We start from the raw sequence: 18,015 nt of genomic DNA, 5'->3' as shown, positions 1-18,015 counted from the left end.
TTGTAACACACACCGTGCATACTGTAATCTAGGCTTTCATCACAAGCTGTACTGAGGGTTTAACAAAAATGTCTGAGTGTATCTGACCCCCAAAGCATTAACGTGATGCCTGAGTTGTAGCAGCCTTCGGTCACTTGTTAGTGAAATGAAGTATGGGGTGAAAGCCTGTTTGTCATCTGATGAAGTTAGAATAGCAAAAAAGTTATTTCTACAGTAATCTAAAGGGCGCAGAAAACCAAGTTATATACCTAAATAAACATTTTAAAGACAGTAAACCAATCACCACATAGTATTTGCTATGTTGTTATCATGTTCACCTGGCTGCAACTGGACCTCAACACCGTGGTCACTACCTTTGTTCTCAGCATCGCTGCTATCAGTGTCTTCATTGTCATGTTCTAGGACTCAGTCATGTTCTGCTGGGAGTGCGCTTTCCTCAGTGCTCCAAAGGCCTGGGTGCTGACAGAAGCAAATGGCCTGAGCAAAGGGGTGCTCTCTGATACTTCGTTCTCTTCTCAGCTGCTGTCTGTGTCAGAGACTGAATCACCTTGAGAAGGAACAACTTTTTGCTTGCAAACAGGACAGGTTTGTTGTTGCTGTTGTTGTTGTGGTTGTTAACCAAGGGTCTATACACTTGCAGTGGTAAGCGTGGGCACAGGGGAGGGATCCTGAGCTTGTCTCCACCCTGATACTCATCCAGACAAATGGCACAGACATCAGACTCATCTCCTTTCTTGAATTTATGTACAGGGAATTTCTTGAGTTGGTCTTTATGAAGTCTGTTTCTTCTAGCTCCGTCCCGGACAAATTCTGTGATCCTGAAAATGACTATCCAGATAAGACAGATGCCCAGGATGATGAGCAAGGGGATCAGATAGTATTCCAAAGGAAGACTAAATTCAGGAACCAAGATAATGCAGTTCCCCTTCTCTTATGTGAACTTATCTTTCAGGGAATTTACTGACGATTCACCAGTAAAGACAGATGGAATGTCAATTTTCTTTAACACATCAACTGTACTTACTGTCCTTGGATCCTATGCTAATGATGTCCTCAGACTCAACATTGTGAACTATGGCTGCTTTGTATCCTATTCTCTGTGCATTTAAAACCTTCTCCAGTTTTCCTGTCACTCAAGGGTCATCATGAGCATGCTTCAACAAAGTTGCCCTTTCTCCTAGTGGCAAGTGTGAAATGTGACTTCTTTTTTCTCTCTCTGCTAGAGTATACACAACAGTCCTTCCCCCTCCTCATACCCTCCTTCTGCTCTTTATAACAGTCCAGTCTTCTAATTAGCACAATGAAAGTGCCAGATGAATTGTTTTTGAGTGGTGGAGGTGCTCTGGGTTCACAAGCATTCTCTGGTTTTGAGTTAATCAAAAAACCCTTTAAACCTTCCGTAGGCAGTCTATAACAAAACCTTGCTGGGAGATCCTCAAATATCTGAGATGCATTTTCAAAATTATATGCTAAAATGTTTGCTTCTACAGGCAGTAGGCTACAGATGCAGGGAGCTGGACAATCACGATGATGTAGATTTGTGCGGCTGACAACATGAGCAAAAGTCTCCTCACTCCTGGCTCCAAACATGGGCTTGTGGCCGCACTGTGGGGAAGTCCTAGCCAGGCCTCAAGACAAGAGGTTCAGGTTCGTCCCAACCCACTGCCCAGAGTCCGCGGGGACGACCACAGTGCCATCCACTTCTGAGTTTTTGAAGGTTAATTCGAGATAAGATTTCATGGGGCAGGGCACCAGTGGCTCACGCCTGTAATCCTAGCTACTCAGGAGGCTGAGATCTGAGGATCACCGTTCAAAGCCAGCCCAGGCAGGAAAGACTGTGAGACTCTTATCTCCAATGAACCACCAGAAAACTGAAAGTGACGCTGTGCTCAAGTGGTAGAGTGCTAGCCTTGAGCTCAGGGACAGCGACCAGGCCCAGAGTTCTAAGCCCCACAACTGACAGAAGAAAAAGGAAATTCATAGGCTTTCCTGCCTAGGCTGGTTTTGAAAGATGATCTTCAGATCTCAGCTTCTTGGTAACTAGGATTATGGAGAGAGCCACTAGCATCCTGCTTTCCATCTGTTTTTTTTTTTTCCTCTTTGATATTTTAAGTAGTTATATAAAAAGGTTTTAATCCAACAAGTCAGATTATGAATACAAAGCATCAGATATATGAGTACAATGGGCTGGCTTTGAACCATGAGCTTCAGATTTTAGCCTACTTAAGTAGCTACAAGTATGAAGCATCAGTGCCCAGCTTAACTTTAGCATTTTTAAAACAGTGCTCCTTGGTACAATTTGTTCCAAAATATTTTGTTCTTTTGGAGGCTGTTTTTTTTGTTTTTGGTTGGTCATGTGGCTTAAACTCTGGGCCTGGGTGATGTCTGTCCCTCAGCTTTTCAGCTCAAGGCTAATGCTCTACCACTTGAACCACAGTGCCACTTCTGGTTTTCTGAGTGGTTTATTGGAGATAAGAGTATCACAGCCTTTCCTGCCGGGGCTGGCTTTGAACCGCGATCCTCAGATCTCTGCCTCCTGAGTAGCTAGGATTACAGGTGTGAGCCACTGGCACAAGGCCTTGTTGAGTATTTTTATTATGGAAGCATATTGAATTTGATTAACATCAAACTTTTCCTACACCAGTTGATATTCTCATGGGATTTTCCTCTTTGGTCTATTCTTGTGACATATGTTCCTTTTCACATACTGAATTTCTCTTATATCCCTGGTGTAAGTCCTCATTGGTTATGATATGTGGGGTTTTTTTTAGTATGCTGTGAAATTCAGTTAAGTTGGAAAGTGTCTTTATTTTTTAAAATATTTAGTTATTTATTTTGGGTGGTAGTAAGATTTTAACCCAGTGCCTTGTACTTGTTAGGCTGGCCCTATATCATTTGAATTATGCCCCTAGACCCCAAGAACCATTTTCAAAACACACCTATAATGTCATTTGCACTTTCATTCTTTACAGTTCCTTTGCACATGGAAACATTTCCTTGAATGTATTTGGAATTTATGAAGGACATTCCTAGTGGACCTTTTCATTTACTTAAAGCATTTGCTTTAGGTGTAAATGAAAAGCCCTTAGAGCAGCCATCTCTTCTGTAAATGTAATCTCTAAAGACAGTACCCAGGCCCTGAGTTCAAGCCCCAGGACCCATGTGTTCCACAAGGCTGATTTTCTGGTGCCTCTTTTACCACCCCAGTTTCTTGTTAAATGACATCATTTTATTTTTCTCATGTCACAAGAATAGTCCATGCATGCATGTATATATGTATTCCATGTATGTGTATATATGATATAAACTATGATATATGCATATTCATAATTTCTATATTTGCCAGTTTTTGGGCACCTTGGTTTATTTGACAGTGTGGTTATTGTGAAGAACGCTGCATGGGTGTTCAGGAGCCCCTAGAATCCTCATTCCTTCCCATGGGAAGCTGCACCAGCAAAACACCACATGGAAAGGCTCCTTGTGGTCTTCTCAGGCTGATGAGCCCAGGCAGGAAGGCTGCCCTGGGAGAGATGCTGTGGGATGAGGGCCCCAGGAACAGGTGAAATGTAGATGAAGGATGTTGTTTGTGGAAGCTTTAGTACCTGGTGCCAATAGATCACCCCTGTAATCTTAGCTCCTCAAGAGGCTGAGATCTGAGGATCACAGTGTGAAGCCAGCCCAAGCAGGAAAGTTCAGAAGACTCTTACCTTCAATTAACCCCCAAAAAGCCAAAAGTGGAGTTGTGGCTTAGAGCACCAGCCTTGAGTGAAAAAACTCAGGGGCAGTGCCCATGCCCCAAGTTCAAGCCCTAATAGTGGCATCAAAAAAGGTGGAGGAGGAGAAGCTGCTTTATTTCATTTTATTTTTTATTTTTGTCGGTCATGGGGTTTGGAACTCTGGGCCTGGGTGTGGTCCCTGAGCATTTCAGCTCAAGGCTAGCACTCTACTACTTGAGCCACAGCGCCACTTCTGGTTTTTTCTGCTTATGTGGTGTTGAGGAATCAAACCCAGGGCCTTATGCATGCAAGGCAAGGACTCTACCACTGAGCCACCTTCCTAGCCCAAGAAGCTGCTTTAGTAATACAACAATAGAACCCAGAGGAAGTAGTAATTTTGACAGATTCAAAATGAGGGGCAAGGATCAAAACATAATGTTTCAAGTGTGCATTTGAATGCAATGGCGTATGAATGGAGGAAGGTAGGTTATCTGGGGTTGAGGGTGATAATAATACCAATGGGCATCCCTTACAAGGGACTGGGCACAATATGCAGGCAGACCAAGAAACTGAAAGAAGCCTTAGTGACCAAGATCTACACCTTTTTTTGTGCCAGTCCTAGTGTCTGGGATGGGTTTCCCTTTTCTATGGCTTTCTAAGACCTAACTGTTTACTGTCACCTCTAACTCTCCTCCGTGTAATTTCTGGAAGCAATTTCTCCTCTTGGAAGCCCATTATCAGTGATGCTCCTTCTCCATTTTGCCCTTGTCCTGTGGTCACTTTCCTGAGTTTTCACCTCCTAGAATGGACTCTGTGAAGGCAGCTGCCACACTGAAATCTCTTAGTATCTCTGAACATCTGACCTGATATAAGGCACCTGGTTGTGTCCAATAAGAGCAGACAGATGAATGAATAATTGACACAGGAGGGTGGGCATCCTTCAGCCATTCCAAACAAACAAAAATGACTGCCAAGGAGTTTCCCTGGACAAACAACCCATATGGTATGCTGGCTAGTCAGTGACTTGTTCCTTCCAAGCAAGTAAACAGGGCTTTGAGGGGTTTCATTGAGGCTGCTCTACCTTGTATGCTTTGACTTTCCCACGGCATACTGGAGACCTGTGTAGTTAGCTCTGTGTAGTTAGCACTACTGCTGAGACATGAGCAGTGAGAGATGCAGCCAAGTGTGCCAGTCCCTGACCTGGTTCAGCTTCTGCACAGCTTCTAGCAGCCATGGGCTTAGACAATTCGTTCCCAGCCCAACCGATGGAGGCTATAGTCTCCAGGAATTTATTATTATTATCATTATTATTGCCATTACTGGGGCTTGAACTCAGAGCCTGGGCACTGTCCCTGAGGTTTTTTTTGCCCAAGGGTAGTGTTTTACCACTTGTACTTTCAGCTTTTTGGTGGATAATTAGAGGTAAGTGTCTCCCTGACTTTCTTGTCTGGGTCCAGGATTTTTTTTTTTTTATTAGCATACATTGTTTGCTTAACGAGAGTTTTCACTATGACATTTCCATACGTGAAAACAATGTATTCCAATTGATCACTCTACCATTCCTCCTATCGCACTATCTCTTTTTAAGGCAATTTTGACAATTTTCATATATGCAAATGAACTACATTGACCACATTCATCCTCATTCACCTTCTTCCATAGCCCTCCCTACTGTTTCTGGTGCCCAACCCCCCCCCCCCCACACACACACACTCAAGCCTACTTTGCTTTCCCTTCCTTCCTTCCTTCCTTCCTTCCTTCCTTTTTTTCCTCTGGTATTGTTTTGCTGTATAGTAATTCTACTTCTCTGGGCTTTTAATTTAATTTAGTTTATTTTTAGTGCTGGTACAGGGCCTTGACCTCTCCATGCTTTAGCATGGAATGTGGGCTTGTATTTGCTAGTAGGTAGACTCAGGCTTAGTGTATTGCATGGACAGTTCTTTTTGTGGAGAATGAAGGTATATATTTGAATTTCTTTGGAGTCTGTGTAGACCACTCAGGGTGTGTATCTAATGGTGTGTACTTCTATGCAGGTAGGTGTGTGTGTGTGTGTGTGTGTGTGTGTGTGTGTGTGTGTGTGCTCTGTGTTGGAATACTTGCCGTCTTCTCTGTGTGTCCTTGTAAATGAGAGAATTCTGATCTGGGCTTGTTCTGCCTTGCTGCTTGTGTTTGCAGTATGTATGGCCATCCTAAATGAACGTTAACATCTTTCCTTTGGTTTCCAAGAACAATGCCTCCTTCTTGTCTCAGACCTTAACCTTGACACCACATGAAAGATCCCAGCTGGTGACTGGCTCTTCCTTCTCTTACCTGAGAGGGAGACGAAGGAAAGCAGACAGCCCACTCTGCCCTGCCAGGATTCCACTCCTCAATATTATTTTGTCTTGGTGCTGTTTATTGCAAGAAGGAAAATAGTCCCATCCTGATTAGAAAGCAAGGTGCTTTGTTTCTTCTTGATATTGAAAAAAAAAGTGAATTGGGCACTGGTGGCTCACTCCCTCGATCTCAGCTACTCGAGGAGCTGAGATGTGAGAATCAAGATTCAAAGCCAACCCAAGAGTCCACGAGACTCTTATCTTCAATTAACCAGCAAAAAGCTTGAAGTGAAGGTGTTGCTCAAATGGTAGAGCTCCAGCTTTGAGTGAAACAGCCAGCAAGAGCATAATGCCCTGAGTTTAAGCCCCAGTACTGGCACACACATACAAAAAATGACATTTTTCCCCCCATAGCTTCTTCAAAAACTAGAAAACACATCTTTTTCCCTCTGCACAGCCTTTCCTTCCAGCATCTGCTCTTTTCTTCCCTTCCCTTCTCTTCCCTTCCCTTCTCTCTCTTTCTCTCTTTTTTGTATCTTTATTGGGGTTTGAACTCAGGGCATTGTGCTGTCACTCAGCTTTTGAGCTAAATAATCAGTCCTGGCTTTTTGTTTAATTGGAGATAAAAGTCTTACAGTAGCCGGGCACTGGTGGCTCATGCCTATAATCCTAGCTACTCAGGAGGCTGAGATCTGAGGATTGTGGTTCAAAGCCAGCCCAGGCAGGAAAGGCTGTGAGACTCTTATCTCCAATAAATCACTCAGAAAACTGGAAGTGGGGCTGTGGCTCAAGTGGTAGAGCGCTAGCCTTGAGCTGAAGAGCTGAGGGATAGCGCCCAGACCCAAAGTTCAAGCCCTATGACTGAAGCCTAGGCTGGCTTCAAACTAAGATTCTCATATCTCAGCCTTCTGAGTAGTCAGGATTATGAAACCTACTGGTGATTCATGCCAGTGCTTGGCTTCGATTTTATTTTTTAACTGGAGATTGAATCCAAGACCTGATAAAACACTCTACAGCTGATACTGGGTCATGACACTCCACAGACTTGTTTCCTGAGGAGCTTCTTTTTTTTGGGGGGGGGGAGGGTCCAGTCGTGGGGCCTGAACTCTGAGCCTGGGTGCTGTCCCTCAGCTCTTCAGCTCAAGGCTAGCGCTCTACCACTTGAGCCACAGCGCCACTTCTGGCTTTTTTCTTTTTGCTTATGTGGTGCTGAGGAATCGAACCCAGGGCCTCATGCATGCGAGGCAAGCGCTCTACCACTGAGCCACCTTCCCAGCCCAATCCAGGCAGGCTCCTCACCTGCTCCTTTACTGGAGGGCTCTAATCAGAGGAGAGACCATCTTCATGTCCTTCCAGCACCAGTCGGCTCCCTCTCTTTCCTTAGCATACTCTCCCATCCCTGGGGAGGAGGCAGGAAGGTAGGAGGAAGTGTTTGGGCATGTTCCCATTGAGCACCAGACAGGTTCCTGCCCTGTTAGATCTTTCTTTCTGGGAGAGAGGAGGAAAAGGGCCCGAAGACCCAACCTGCCTTCTTCGCTCCATCAGGGAAGTGACTAAGTAGAAACTAGTCAGCCTTATCCAGGGGGTGACTCAGAAAGTGATGAGAGAAATGTAGGGTGAGTGGATACTAACTCTGCTTTGTTCTTCTGCTCCTCCTGCCTCCTAGGAGGGGGTTTCTTCCTGGACAGAGGCCTAGATCTTTTTCTGGGCTTTTGGTGGGGTTTGCAACTCTTCCCAAACCCTGAAAGCATCTTATATGATAGTTAGTCAAGGATTTAGTGATGGACTATTCAGGTACTACAACCGGTTTTCTCTTCCTGCTTCAGGAATAAAAAATTTCCTGGTTTCTTTTTGCATTAATGACCAGGAACTAGAAGAGAAGGCACCAGGGCTGAGGGGCAGTTGGTTGTAGCTCAGTGGGAGTGTGTGCTTAGAATGCTTGAGGCTTTGGGTTCTATTCTTAGGGCCTCAAAACAGCACAAAAACAAGCAAATAAAATGAAAACATAGTTAGAAGACCTTATCTGTTTTCCCCTTTCTATCCCAGTATAGGACTCTTGTTCTAGGCCAGCCCTTGAGCACCTGAGTGCTTGTTAGAAATACTTTATGATTGTGAACAAGCCTCAGTTTCCCTGGAGATTCACTGTGTTAATTCTGCAGAATGATGGTGTTGAAGGCAATCTAGTTCTCATGATTTGCTACTTTCTCCCTAACCTCTTGGACTAATTATGACCCCCCCAAAATCCAGCAAACCACTTCTGAAGGTCACAAATACACATATTTTTAAAACACACCTGGAAATGGATGGTTACTGAAGGCTATAGAGAAGAGAGACAGGCTAAAGCAGTGGGAAAACATCCACCTAGTTTATATTTCCTCCCAAGTAAGGAAGATACATTGTGAGTGGTAGGATATAGCCACCTTTTTAGGGCTGGGGGTATAGCTCAGTGGTAGAGTACATGCTAGGTTCAGTTCTCAGCACTAACACACACACACACACACACACACACACACACACACACACACACACTACCAATTTGCCATAATCCTATACTCTCCTGAGATTCTTCCTGCTGTATCACCAAAACACACACACACACATACATGTGCCAGCCATTATGTTCAGAGGATTACAAGTTACAACCTACCAGGGAGAGAGATTACTTCCTTGCTAACAAAACTTCTGTCCATCAAACAGCTGCTACCTCCTCTGGCTCTGCCAATCACATATTCTAAATCATGATTGCTACTCTATCAGACATAGATCCTCTATTTCTGGAGCCCCCAACACATAAATAACAACCTGAAGTTGTGACCTCTGAAGACTCAGAGCCCACATGTACTGCCTGCTTCCAAGGGCACAGGACAAGGGTCATGTGAGACTAAGAGCCTGGGCAATACTCTTTCTGGCACTGTATGTGTCTGCCCAGAGTTGGATGACCTCTACAGACCAGGCAGCAGTAATTCCCCATGGAGCAGCTATTAGGATGACTTCCCAGAGCAGCAGGCTACTTGCCTCTAACCAACCTCCTGTTGGCCACCAGAAATGATGGTGGGAGTGTAAATGGGTACATGCCAGGGGAGTGAAATTTGGCAATAGCTCCCAAATTTGCAAATGCATATGCCTTAGTCATAGTGATTCTATTTATAGCAGCATATCCTACAGATAGACTTACACACATGAGAGATGCCATGTGGACAGTGGCTCATTGCAATACCAGCTTCTACTAAAGATAGGAAGTTAACTGTGGCATCAGTAGATGTTTGCTTTCATACGCTGTGGTGTGTCCACACAACAGAAGACTAAAAATGGGACTCGTTTGAGTGTTCAACAAGGCTCACAGCTATTTAGTTAAGGTAAAATAAGTAAGGTACAAAGCCTGACGTCACTGGTTCATGCCTGTAATCCTAGCTACTCAGGAAGCTGAGACCTCAGGATCCAGATTTGAAGCCAGCTTGGGCAGGAAAGTCTGTGAGATTCATATCTCTAATTAATCACAGAAAAAAAACCAGAAATGGTATTGTAGCTCAAATGGTAGAGTGCTAGTCTCAAGCAAAAGGAGCTTAGGAACAGCACCCAGGCTCAGAGTTCAAGGCCCATGACTGACAAAAAAAGAAAGGAAAGAAGGAAGGAAGAAAGGAAAAAAGAAAGAAAGAAAGGAAAGAAGGAAGGAAGGAAGGAAGGAAGAAAGAAAGAGAAAGAAAGGAAGAAAGAGAAAGAAAAAAGAGAGAAAGGAAGGTAGAGAATAATGTATCTTTGTGTGGAAAAAAATCCTCACAAAATGCATATTTGTATTGATTTGTATGTATATAAAATATTAGTGGAGCCAGGAGCCAGTGGCTCACACCTGTAACCCTAGCTACTCTGAAAGCTGAGATCTGAGGATTGTAGTTTGAAGATAACCCAGGCAGGAAAGTCCATGAGACTTTTACTTCCAAGTAACCATCAAAAATACCCGGAAGTGGAGCTGTGGCTTAAAGCGGTAGAGCTCTAGCCTTGAACAAAAAAGCTCAAGGACAGCACCCAGGCCTTGACCACCACCACCAACAACAACACAAACACAAAACAACAGCAAAGAACAATTCCACAAACCAAAGTGGCAAAGACAGAGCTTTGTAGGATGAGAGCTACAGGGGAACGGAGCAGTAGGGCAAGGAGGGAAGAGCTGGAACAAAGGAAGGACATGAGTTTCCATATTCTTTTGCTTTCTTTTTTTCTTTTGTCGATCCTCTGGCTTAAATTTAGGACCTGGGCTCTGTCCGAGAAGTTTCTATCCCCCTCTCCCGTCCAAAACTAGTGCTCTACCACTTGAGCCACAGCTCCACTTCTGTTTTTTTTCAGTGGTTAATTGGAGATAAGAGTTTGGTTCATCTCTTCTCAGGTGTGCTTTGCTTATTGGGCTGACCATTCCTCAAACTCAGGGATGCTCTTGCAGTTTGAGCAATCAATATCTTTCTTTCTTCCTTCCTTCCTTCCTTCCTTTCTTCCGTCTTTTTCTTTCTTCTGTTTCTTTCTCTCTCTCTCTCTTCCTCTTGCTCTCTCTGTGCTTGAACTCAGGATCTGGGTACAGTCCCTGAGTTGTTTTGTACAAGGCTGGCAATCTACCACTTGGGCCACAGCTCCACGTCTGGCTTTTTGGTGATTAATTGGAGATCTGAGTCATGAGATCATGTTCTGGCTGGTTTCAAATTATGATGGTCAGATCTCAGACTCCAGGATTATAGGTGTAAGCCACTGGAGCCAACCTCATTGCTTCTTTTCTTTTTTGGGGGTCTTGGGGCCTGGGTGCTATCCCTGAGCTCTTTCACTAAAGGTTAGCGCTCTACCACATTGAGCCACAGCACACTTCTGGTTTTCTGGTGGTTACTTTGACTTTCCTTCCAGGCTGGCTTCAAACTGTGATCCTCAGATCTCAGCGTCCTAGTAGCTAGGATTACAGGCGTGACCAGTGCCAGGCTCCATTGTTTCTTTTTTTGGTGTAAACATTTTTTTACATTTTCTTTGAGTAACAAGATCTTCCCAGAAAGCAGTGACATCCTTAATTTACTTGACTTATGAAGTCCTCTTCTCTTTCTCCAGAAAAGTTTTCCAGAATAGTTTGATTTGTTTTAAAGATTGCTTTTTGAGAATCTTATGACACCCCTTTGAGATACCTGGCAACACTCTGGGGTGTTGCGAAACCCAGCTTGGGAGCGATGGACTCCCAAGCTGATCAGCAAGAAGCCTTGGCCAAGTGGGGCCTTCACCACCCTGGCATGATTGGGACCTAGCCAGGGAGGGGCGGGGCCACTGCCTCCTCACCTCCACCCTCTGGGCCTTTCCCTGGATCCAGGGCCTGTATGTGGTCCTTTATGGGCATGGAAAACATTCACTTGAGATCCCGCTACAAACCCTGCTCATGGGTGAGCTGCTGGGTCCCTGGGAGCCCAGCTGGTCCTTCTTCCTCAGGGATAATTTTAGGTTTTCTCTGGTCCCCTCCAACCTTCCTGACTCCTGACCCCTGGCTCAGCCTCCCAGAGGGATTGCTTAGACCAGTGACTATACAGGGTGTCTTTGAAATACTGAGCAGTTCAGAAGAACAGCCCGGGCATGGCCCGGGAGGCATTTTCCATGATCATTTTGTTCTCCTTTTGTCCCATTGTTCCAGGGGAGGAAGCGAGACAGCTCAAGGATGAGGTCTTGTTAGACCTGACAAATTCATAAAGGAATGAAATCTTTCTACCTCTCAACTTGAAAACTGGGGCTTATTTTCCAGCCTTTCCTCCCCACGCCCAGTTTTAGAGGAACTGACTTAGAGATTGGAAGACAGGGCTGGCAGAACTAGGAGAGGGAGAAGTTCTGGGAATCAGGTGAGAGAAACTTCTGCTAGGTCTGTGGTATGAGGGATTTCAGAGGCATTAAAATACTGGGCCATATGACATCTATAATCATAGCTCCTCAGGAGGCTGAGATCTGAGGATCTTGGTTCAAACCTAGTCTTGGCAAGAAGGTCAGAGAAAAGTCTGTGAGACTCTTATCTCCAATTAAGTGCCAAAAAAGGCAGAAGTGCATCTGTGGCTCAATTGGTAGAGTGCTAGCCTTGAGTACAAGAGCTCAGGGACAGGCCCTGAGTTTAGCCCCAGTACTAGCACCTGTCTGCCTGCCTGTACACATTCTCTCTCTCTCTCTCTCTCTCTCTCACACACACACACACACACACACACACACACAAATAGCACATAGTAAATAAAACACCAGGCCTGCCTTTCCAGACATAATGAGTGAGTTCTTCAGCCCAATGAGTGAGTTCTTCAGCCCAATGTCTTCTAGAAGTTTTCTTTTTTTTTTTTTAATTTTTTTTTAATTTAATTTTATTTTATTTGAGAACATACTGTACAGAGGGGTTACAATTACATGGGCAGGATAATGCATACATTTCTTACCAAGCATTGCAGCCTCCTCCTTTGTTTACCCTTCACCTCCCTTCCCAGCCTCCCCCCTCCCCCCCCACCCAATCCTTCCCCCCCTCCTCCCCACACACTGACATTGTAAAGCTCGTTTTTGACATGACATTTTGTACTTCTCATTGTTGCAACAGGTCCACCTGTATCCTTAAACGACTTGTTTGTCCCCGTCTCCTCCACAAGTTATACTGACATCAAATATAGTGAAAGCGGGGGTTACACTGTGGGGGAGGGACATACAAAGCAACAAAGATGTCTTCTAGTTTTCAAAAGGTCATGAATTAAATCTTCAAGGAAGTGGTGTGAACACTTTACGATGGAGGAGAGGAGGGATGAGAGAATCATGGATAGCTGGGTGTGATTCTAGACAAACTTCAACCACAAACCCATTTGTTTTTTCAGTGCTAGGTGGAAGTCAGGGCCTCAGGCATGTTAAACACACCTCTACCATTGAGTTACATCCCAGCCTTCATTGATCCACCCCCTCTCCTTTGATATGTTTGTGTGGTACTAGAGATTGAATTAGAACAGTCAACATGACAGAAAAGTACTCTATCACCAAGCTATGTCCCAAGTTAAAAAAAAAAAAAAAAAAAAGGAAAAGGAAACGATCCAGATTTTGGTGGGTTATGCCTGGAAGCCTAGTTACTCAGGACACTAAGGATCAATGTTTGAAGCCAGCCTGAAAAATCTCCAATTAATCACCAAAAAGCCAAAGTGGAGATTTACTCAAGTTGTAGAGCACCAGTCTTTCAGCTCAAGGCTCTGAGTTTAAACCTCAGTACTGAAAAAAACAATAACAACAACAATAAAAACATTTTGAACTAGGGTATTGCCACGTAGCCCACATAGCTGGGATCAAAACTGAACTCTTCCTGCTTTAGTTTCCTGAGAGCTAGGAATATAGGTCTGCACTACTTTGCCCATCTCTTCTTTCTCTTCCTCTTCCTCCTCCTCCTAGTTCTCCTCCTCTTCTTCCTCTTCCTCCCCCCACTCCTCCCTCTCCTCCTCCTCTTCTTCTTTCCCCTCCTCCTCTTTCCCCTCCTCCTCCTTCTTTGTCTGTACTGGGATTAGAATTTACAAATTTACAATTTTGCACTAGATGATGCTCTACCTCTTGAGCCATGCCCCTGGCCTGAATTTATCAATTTTTTGTCAGTTGTGGGACCTGAACTCTGGGCCTGGGTGCTGTCCCTCAGCTCTTTAGCTCAAGGCTAGCACTCTACCACTTGAGTCACAGTGCCACTTCTGGCTTTTTCTGCTTATGTGGTGCTGAGGAATTGAACCCAGGGCCTCATGCATGCAAGGCAAGCACTCTACCACTGAACCACCTTCCCAGCCCTTATAGAATGTCTTTTATGATGGTAGAATTTAAAGAGGCCTACCAAAAGTTTTTATGTGTGCAAGGTGTGTGGAGGAGGAGATAGGGATTAAAAAAAACAAACCTGTCAGCATCTGATGCTGAATAATTTGAAATGCAAGTGAAAAGGGGCAGGTATAGGAAATGTGAAATAGAGTCATTTCCCCAGTAGCTGGAAGGAAAAGAAGAAGAACAGAAAACTGAATGGAACACAGGGCAAATGGAACATAAAAAGGGAAAGGATACAAATCTCATTATCTGAATCCTTGGGAGAGGAGAGGATATTGGCTGCCCTATATTGTTTAATTTTGAAAGCCTTAGAGGGGCGTTGTAAGTAAGTCTGGATGTGATGGTTCTTGCCTGTAATCCCAGCACTGAGAGGCTGAGGCAGGAACATTCAAAGTTGAAGATCAGCATAAGCCTTATATTGAGACCTTGTCTCAAACCAACAAATAAATGTAAAACTAAATCATGTGGCAGGTGCAGTGATTACTTGTAATCCCACTCTGGAGGCTGAGGAGGGGAGAACTGAAGTTTGAGGCCAGCCTGGGCAAAAAAGTTTACCCGGAGGGCTGTTCAAATGGTTGAGTGACAATCCAGTAAGCAATCCAACAAGCTAGCTAGAGCATTGAGTTCAACTCCAATACCTAAATAAAATAAAAACAGATCCATGGGATCCTATTGCAACGAAAAGCAAACTTATTTCAAAAACAAAACCAAGTAAAAAGGGCTAGAGGATGACTCAAGTGGTAGAGCTCTAGCCTAAACAAAAGGCCCTGTGTTCAAATCCCAGTGTCACCAATATATATTTTAAAAAATAAAGTCGTTGATAGGGGACCTGGAGTAGAGGAGAGGCTAATACAGGTCTTTCTGCTTGCCTTGAGAAGGTCCTGTCCTGATCTGGTAAAGCCTGGAGGTGGGAAGAGTCTCCCATCCCCTTCCCCTACCCAGCTCCAGGGAGACCTAGGCAGGAAGGAGCTGTGGAGCTCCTGGCCATGGTGGGTGGACTGATGGCGGCAGGGCGTCCTTCTCCACCCTCCAATACCCTCCAGAGGTCTCTCTGTTGGAGACTATTGGCCGCTGCCCCTTTAAACGCCGCCACTCCTCCCCAAGAGCAGAGGCTTCGAGGAGTAGGGGCTGAGGTGGGGGGGTGGGGGAGAGCTGAGCCGGTAGGGAAGATGGCCCAGACAGGGGGAGTCGCTCTCACATCCTGCTGTCCCCTCTCCTGAGCCAGGAGACCCGGGGGGACCCCTCCTGCCCCACTCCCGACGCGGGGATGGCTGCGTGGCCCTACAGGAATGGCTCTCTGGTCTGGTGGCCAGGCGCTCCCACGCCCGATCCCGCCGACACGAGTGGGCTGCCAGGGGTACCGTGGGCGGCGGCACTAGCCGGGGCGCTGCTGGCGCTAGCCACGGTGGGAGGCAACCTGCTGGTCATCGTGGCCATCGCCCGGACGCCGAGACTCCAGACCATGACCAACGTGTTCGTGACTTCGCTGGCCGCAGCCGACTTGGTGGTGGGACTCCTGGTTGTGCCTCCAGGGGCTACTTTGGCACTGACTGGCCACTGGCCCTTGGGCGCGACGGGTTGCGAGCTGTGGACCTCGGTGGATGTGCTGTGCGTAACCGCCAGCATCGAAACCCTCTGCGCCCTGGCGGTGGACCGCTACCTGGCTGTAACCAACCCGCTGCGCTACGGCGCCCTGGTTACCAAACGCCGCGCCCGGGCGGCCGTGGTCCTGGTGTGGATCGTGTCGGCCGCGGTGTCGTTCGCGCCCATCATGAGCCAGTGGTGGCGCGTGGGAGCCGACGCCGAGGCGCAGCGATGCCATTCCAACCCGGGCTGCTGTTCCTTCGCCTCCAACATGCCCTACGCGCTGCTCTCCTCCTCCGTGTCCTTCTACCTGCCGCTGCTCGTCATGCTCTTCGTCTACGCGCGGGTCTTCATCGTGGCTAAGCGCCAGTTGCGCCTGCTGCGCCGGGAGCGGGGCCGCTTCCCTCCCGAGGAATCCCGGTCCGCCCCGTCCTCCCCGTGCTCGCCGTCCGCCTCGCCGCGCTCCTCGTCCCCCGCGGCGGCGGCAGCGGCGCACGCCTCGCCCGAAGCCGGGCGCCCCGGCTCGCGGCGGCCCGCGCGCCTCCTGCCGCTCCGCGAGCACCGCGCCCTGCGCACCTTGGGGCTCATCATGGGCACCTTCACTCTCTGCTGGCTGCCCTTCTTCCTCGCCAACGTGCTGCGCGCCCTAGTGGGGCCCGCGGTCGTGCCGAGCCCAGTGTTCCTTGCTCTGAACTGGCTGGGCTACGCCAACTCTGCCTTCAACCCGCTCATCTACTGCCGCAGCCCGGACTTCCGCAACGCGTTCCGCCGACTCCTGTGCCGCGGCCGGCCGGAGGAGCCCAGCGCCGCCGCCGCTTCCCCTGGCCGAGGCCCATCGGGCGCCCCTGCCGCCCTGGCCAGCCCGGCCCAGGCCAGGCAATGCCCGCCGCTCAACAGGTAGGTAACCCAGGCTGAAGGGACTGAGTTAGGAAGCGTTCGGTGTCTCCGTGGTGTGTGTGTGTGTGTCTGCCAGTCCTGGGGCTTGAACTCAGGGCCTGACCACTGTCTTTTTTGCTCAAGGCTAACGCTTTGCCACTTGAGCCACAGCTCCACTTCCGGCTTATTTAGTGATTATTTGGAGATAATAGTCTCAGAGAGCTGGGAAGGTGGCTCAGTGGTAGAGCACTTGCCTTGCATGCCTGAGGTCCTGGGTTCGATTCCTCAGCACAACATAAGCAAAAAGAAAAAAGCCAGAAGTGGCGCTGTGGCTCAAGTGGTAGAGTGCTAGCCTTGAGCTGAAGAGCTGAGGGACAGTGCCCAGGCCCAGAGTTCAGGCCCCACGACCGGACTCCCCCTCCCCCCAAAAAAAATAGTCTCAGAGACTTTCCTGCCCAGGCCGGCTTCGAACTGTGATCGTCAGAGCTCCATCCTTGAGAAGCTAGGATTTCAGGTCGGGGCCGGGGCAGCAGCACCAGACTCGGTGTCTCCATTTTTGAGCTCAGGATATAGTAGATGGCAGGGGGCGGGATATGAAGGAACAGGGAGTGGGACCCTTTCTTTTCCTGGATGGGGCCACTACTGTTGAGATGGAGGAAGCAGGCTTGCTGTTCTTCATCCTAGGACTCAGGGCACCTTGGGACATTGCTTCGGCCTCTAGACTCCCTTGGTGGGTCTAGTTTTTGCTTTTCTAGCTAAGTTCTTCTTCTGCCAATGTGGATGTCTGGCCATCACTATACCTGGCTGGGTCTTGGACTGAGAGCAACTGCCTGGCCTCAGTTCTGCTTTTTCTCATAGGTTTGATGGTTATGGAGGTGAGAACCTACTTCCAGTGTGAAGGACCACAGGCGGCGAGCAAACAACTTGTGAGTGGGAATTTGTGCCCGACCCTAAGAGCCAGGGTGGAGGAGAGTGGGATTCTTGTGGCTGGGTAGTCACTCATTGTTTTTGTGTGATGATGCCTTCAAGAGTCTCTCATTCTTCTCCAGTGCCTGGGGTTCCCACCCTAACGCTTATTATCTCTGTTTTGTAGGTCTTTCTGGGGGAATTTCCAAAGCCTGAAGGACAAGAAAGAACTCCATGGATGCAGAACCTTTGGCAGGTCTCTACTCTGTGATCTGAATGAGCCATAGGGAAGCCCCAGCTGTGAAACTGCTCTCCAGAACAGGCTGGATCTCTGCATGCAAGTGGATTTTTACCACCCTCTCTCTTTTTTACCTGAGAAGTTTTGGAAAGCCCTGAACTTTACTACCTCAGCAGCTTGGGAGTCACCGGGATGGCCCCCAGTTCAGTCTTGTGGCTTTGGCCAAGGGGGTGTTCCCAAAGCACATGCGTGCTGGGGGAGGGAAGAGCACCCAGCTCTCTGCACCCAGCTCCCTTCCTCCTGCTGCTCAGACCCATGAATGAACAGCTGCATTTTCTCTAAACTCTGTAGCCCAGGCTCTGGCCTGGAGAGGCAGGAGGCTAGAAAAGACAAGGTTTGGGTTTGTCCCTAACTCCTTCACTGCAGCTGTCCTAGTACCAGCATTTCACCTCAGACCCAGAACAGCTCTGATCTACCTCGCAGTATCAAGCGGATGCTTCAGGGTTGGGGGGGGGGGGGCGGCGGGATTCTACAGGGCTAGGAGGAAGGGGATCCATTGGAAATTATC

At 47.4% G+C, this 18,015-nt stretch overlaps 1 protein-coding gene and 1 pseudogene across 1 annotated transcript; one reads left to right on the top strand and one right to left on the bottom strand.

The window, feature by feature from the left end:
• Window positions 1-1,066, bottom strand: LOC122107665 (annotated as a pseudogene).
• Window positions 1,067-15,110: 14,044 nt separating this feature from the next.
• Adrb3 (adrenoceptor beta 3) lies at window positions 15,111-17,425 on the top strand. Its single transcript, XM_042679477.1, has 2 exons — window positions 15,111-16,327; window positions 17,401-17,425. Exons 1-2 carry the CDS (start codon window positions 15,111-15,113, stop codon window positions 17,423-17,425), a joined length of 1,242 nt encoding a protein of 413 aa, XP_042535411.1.
• The last annotated feature ends 590 nt before the right edge of the window (window positions 17,426-18,015 follow it).

The sequence above is a fragment of the Dipodomys spectabilis genome, unplaced genomic scaffold, assembly GCF_019054845.1.
Source record: "Dipodomys spectabilis isolate Male_0828 unplaced genomic scaffold, ASM1905484v1 ptg000052l, whole genome shotgun sequence".
In the NCBI taxonomy this organism is placed as follows: Eukaryota; Metazoa; Chordata; class Mammalia; order Rodentia; family Heteromyidae; genus Dipodomys; species Dipodomys spectabilis.
This window is presented reverse-complemented; position numbering and strand designations above follow the sequence as displayed.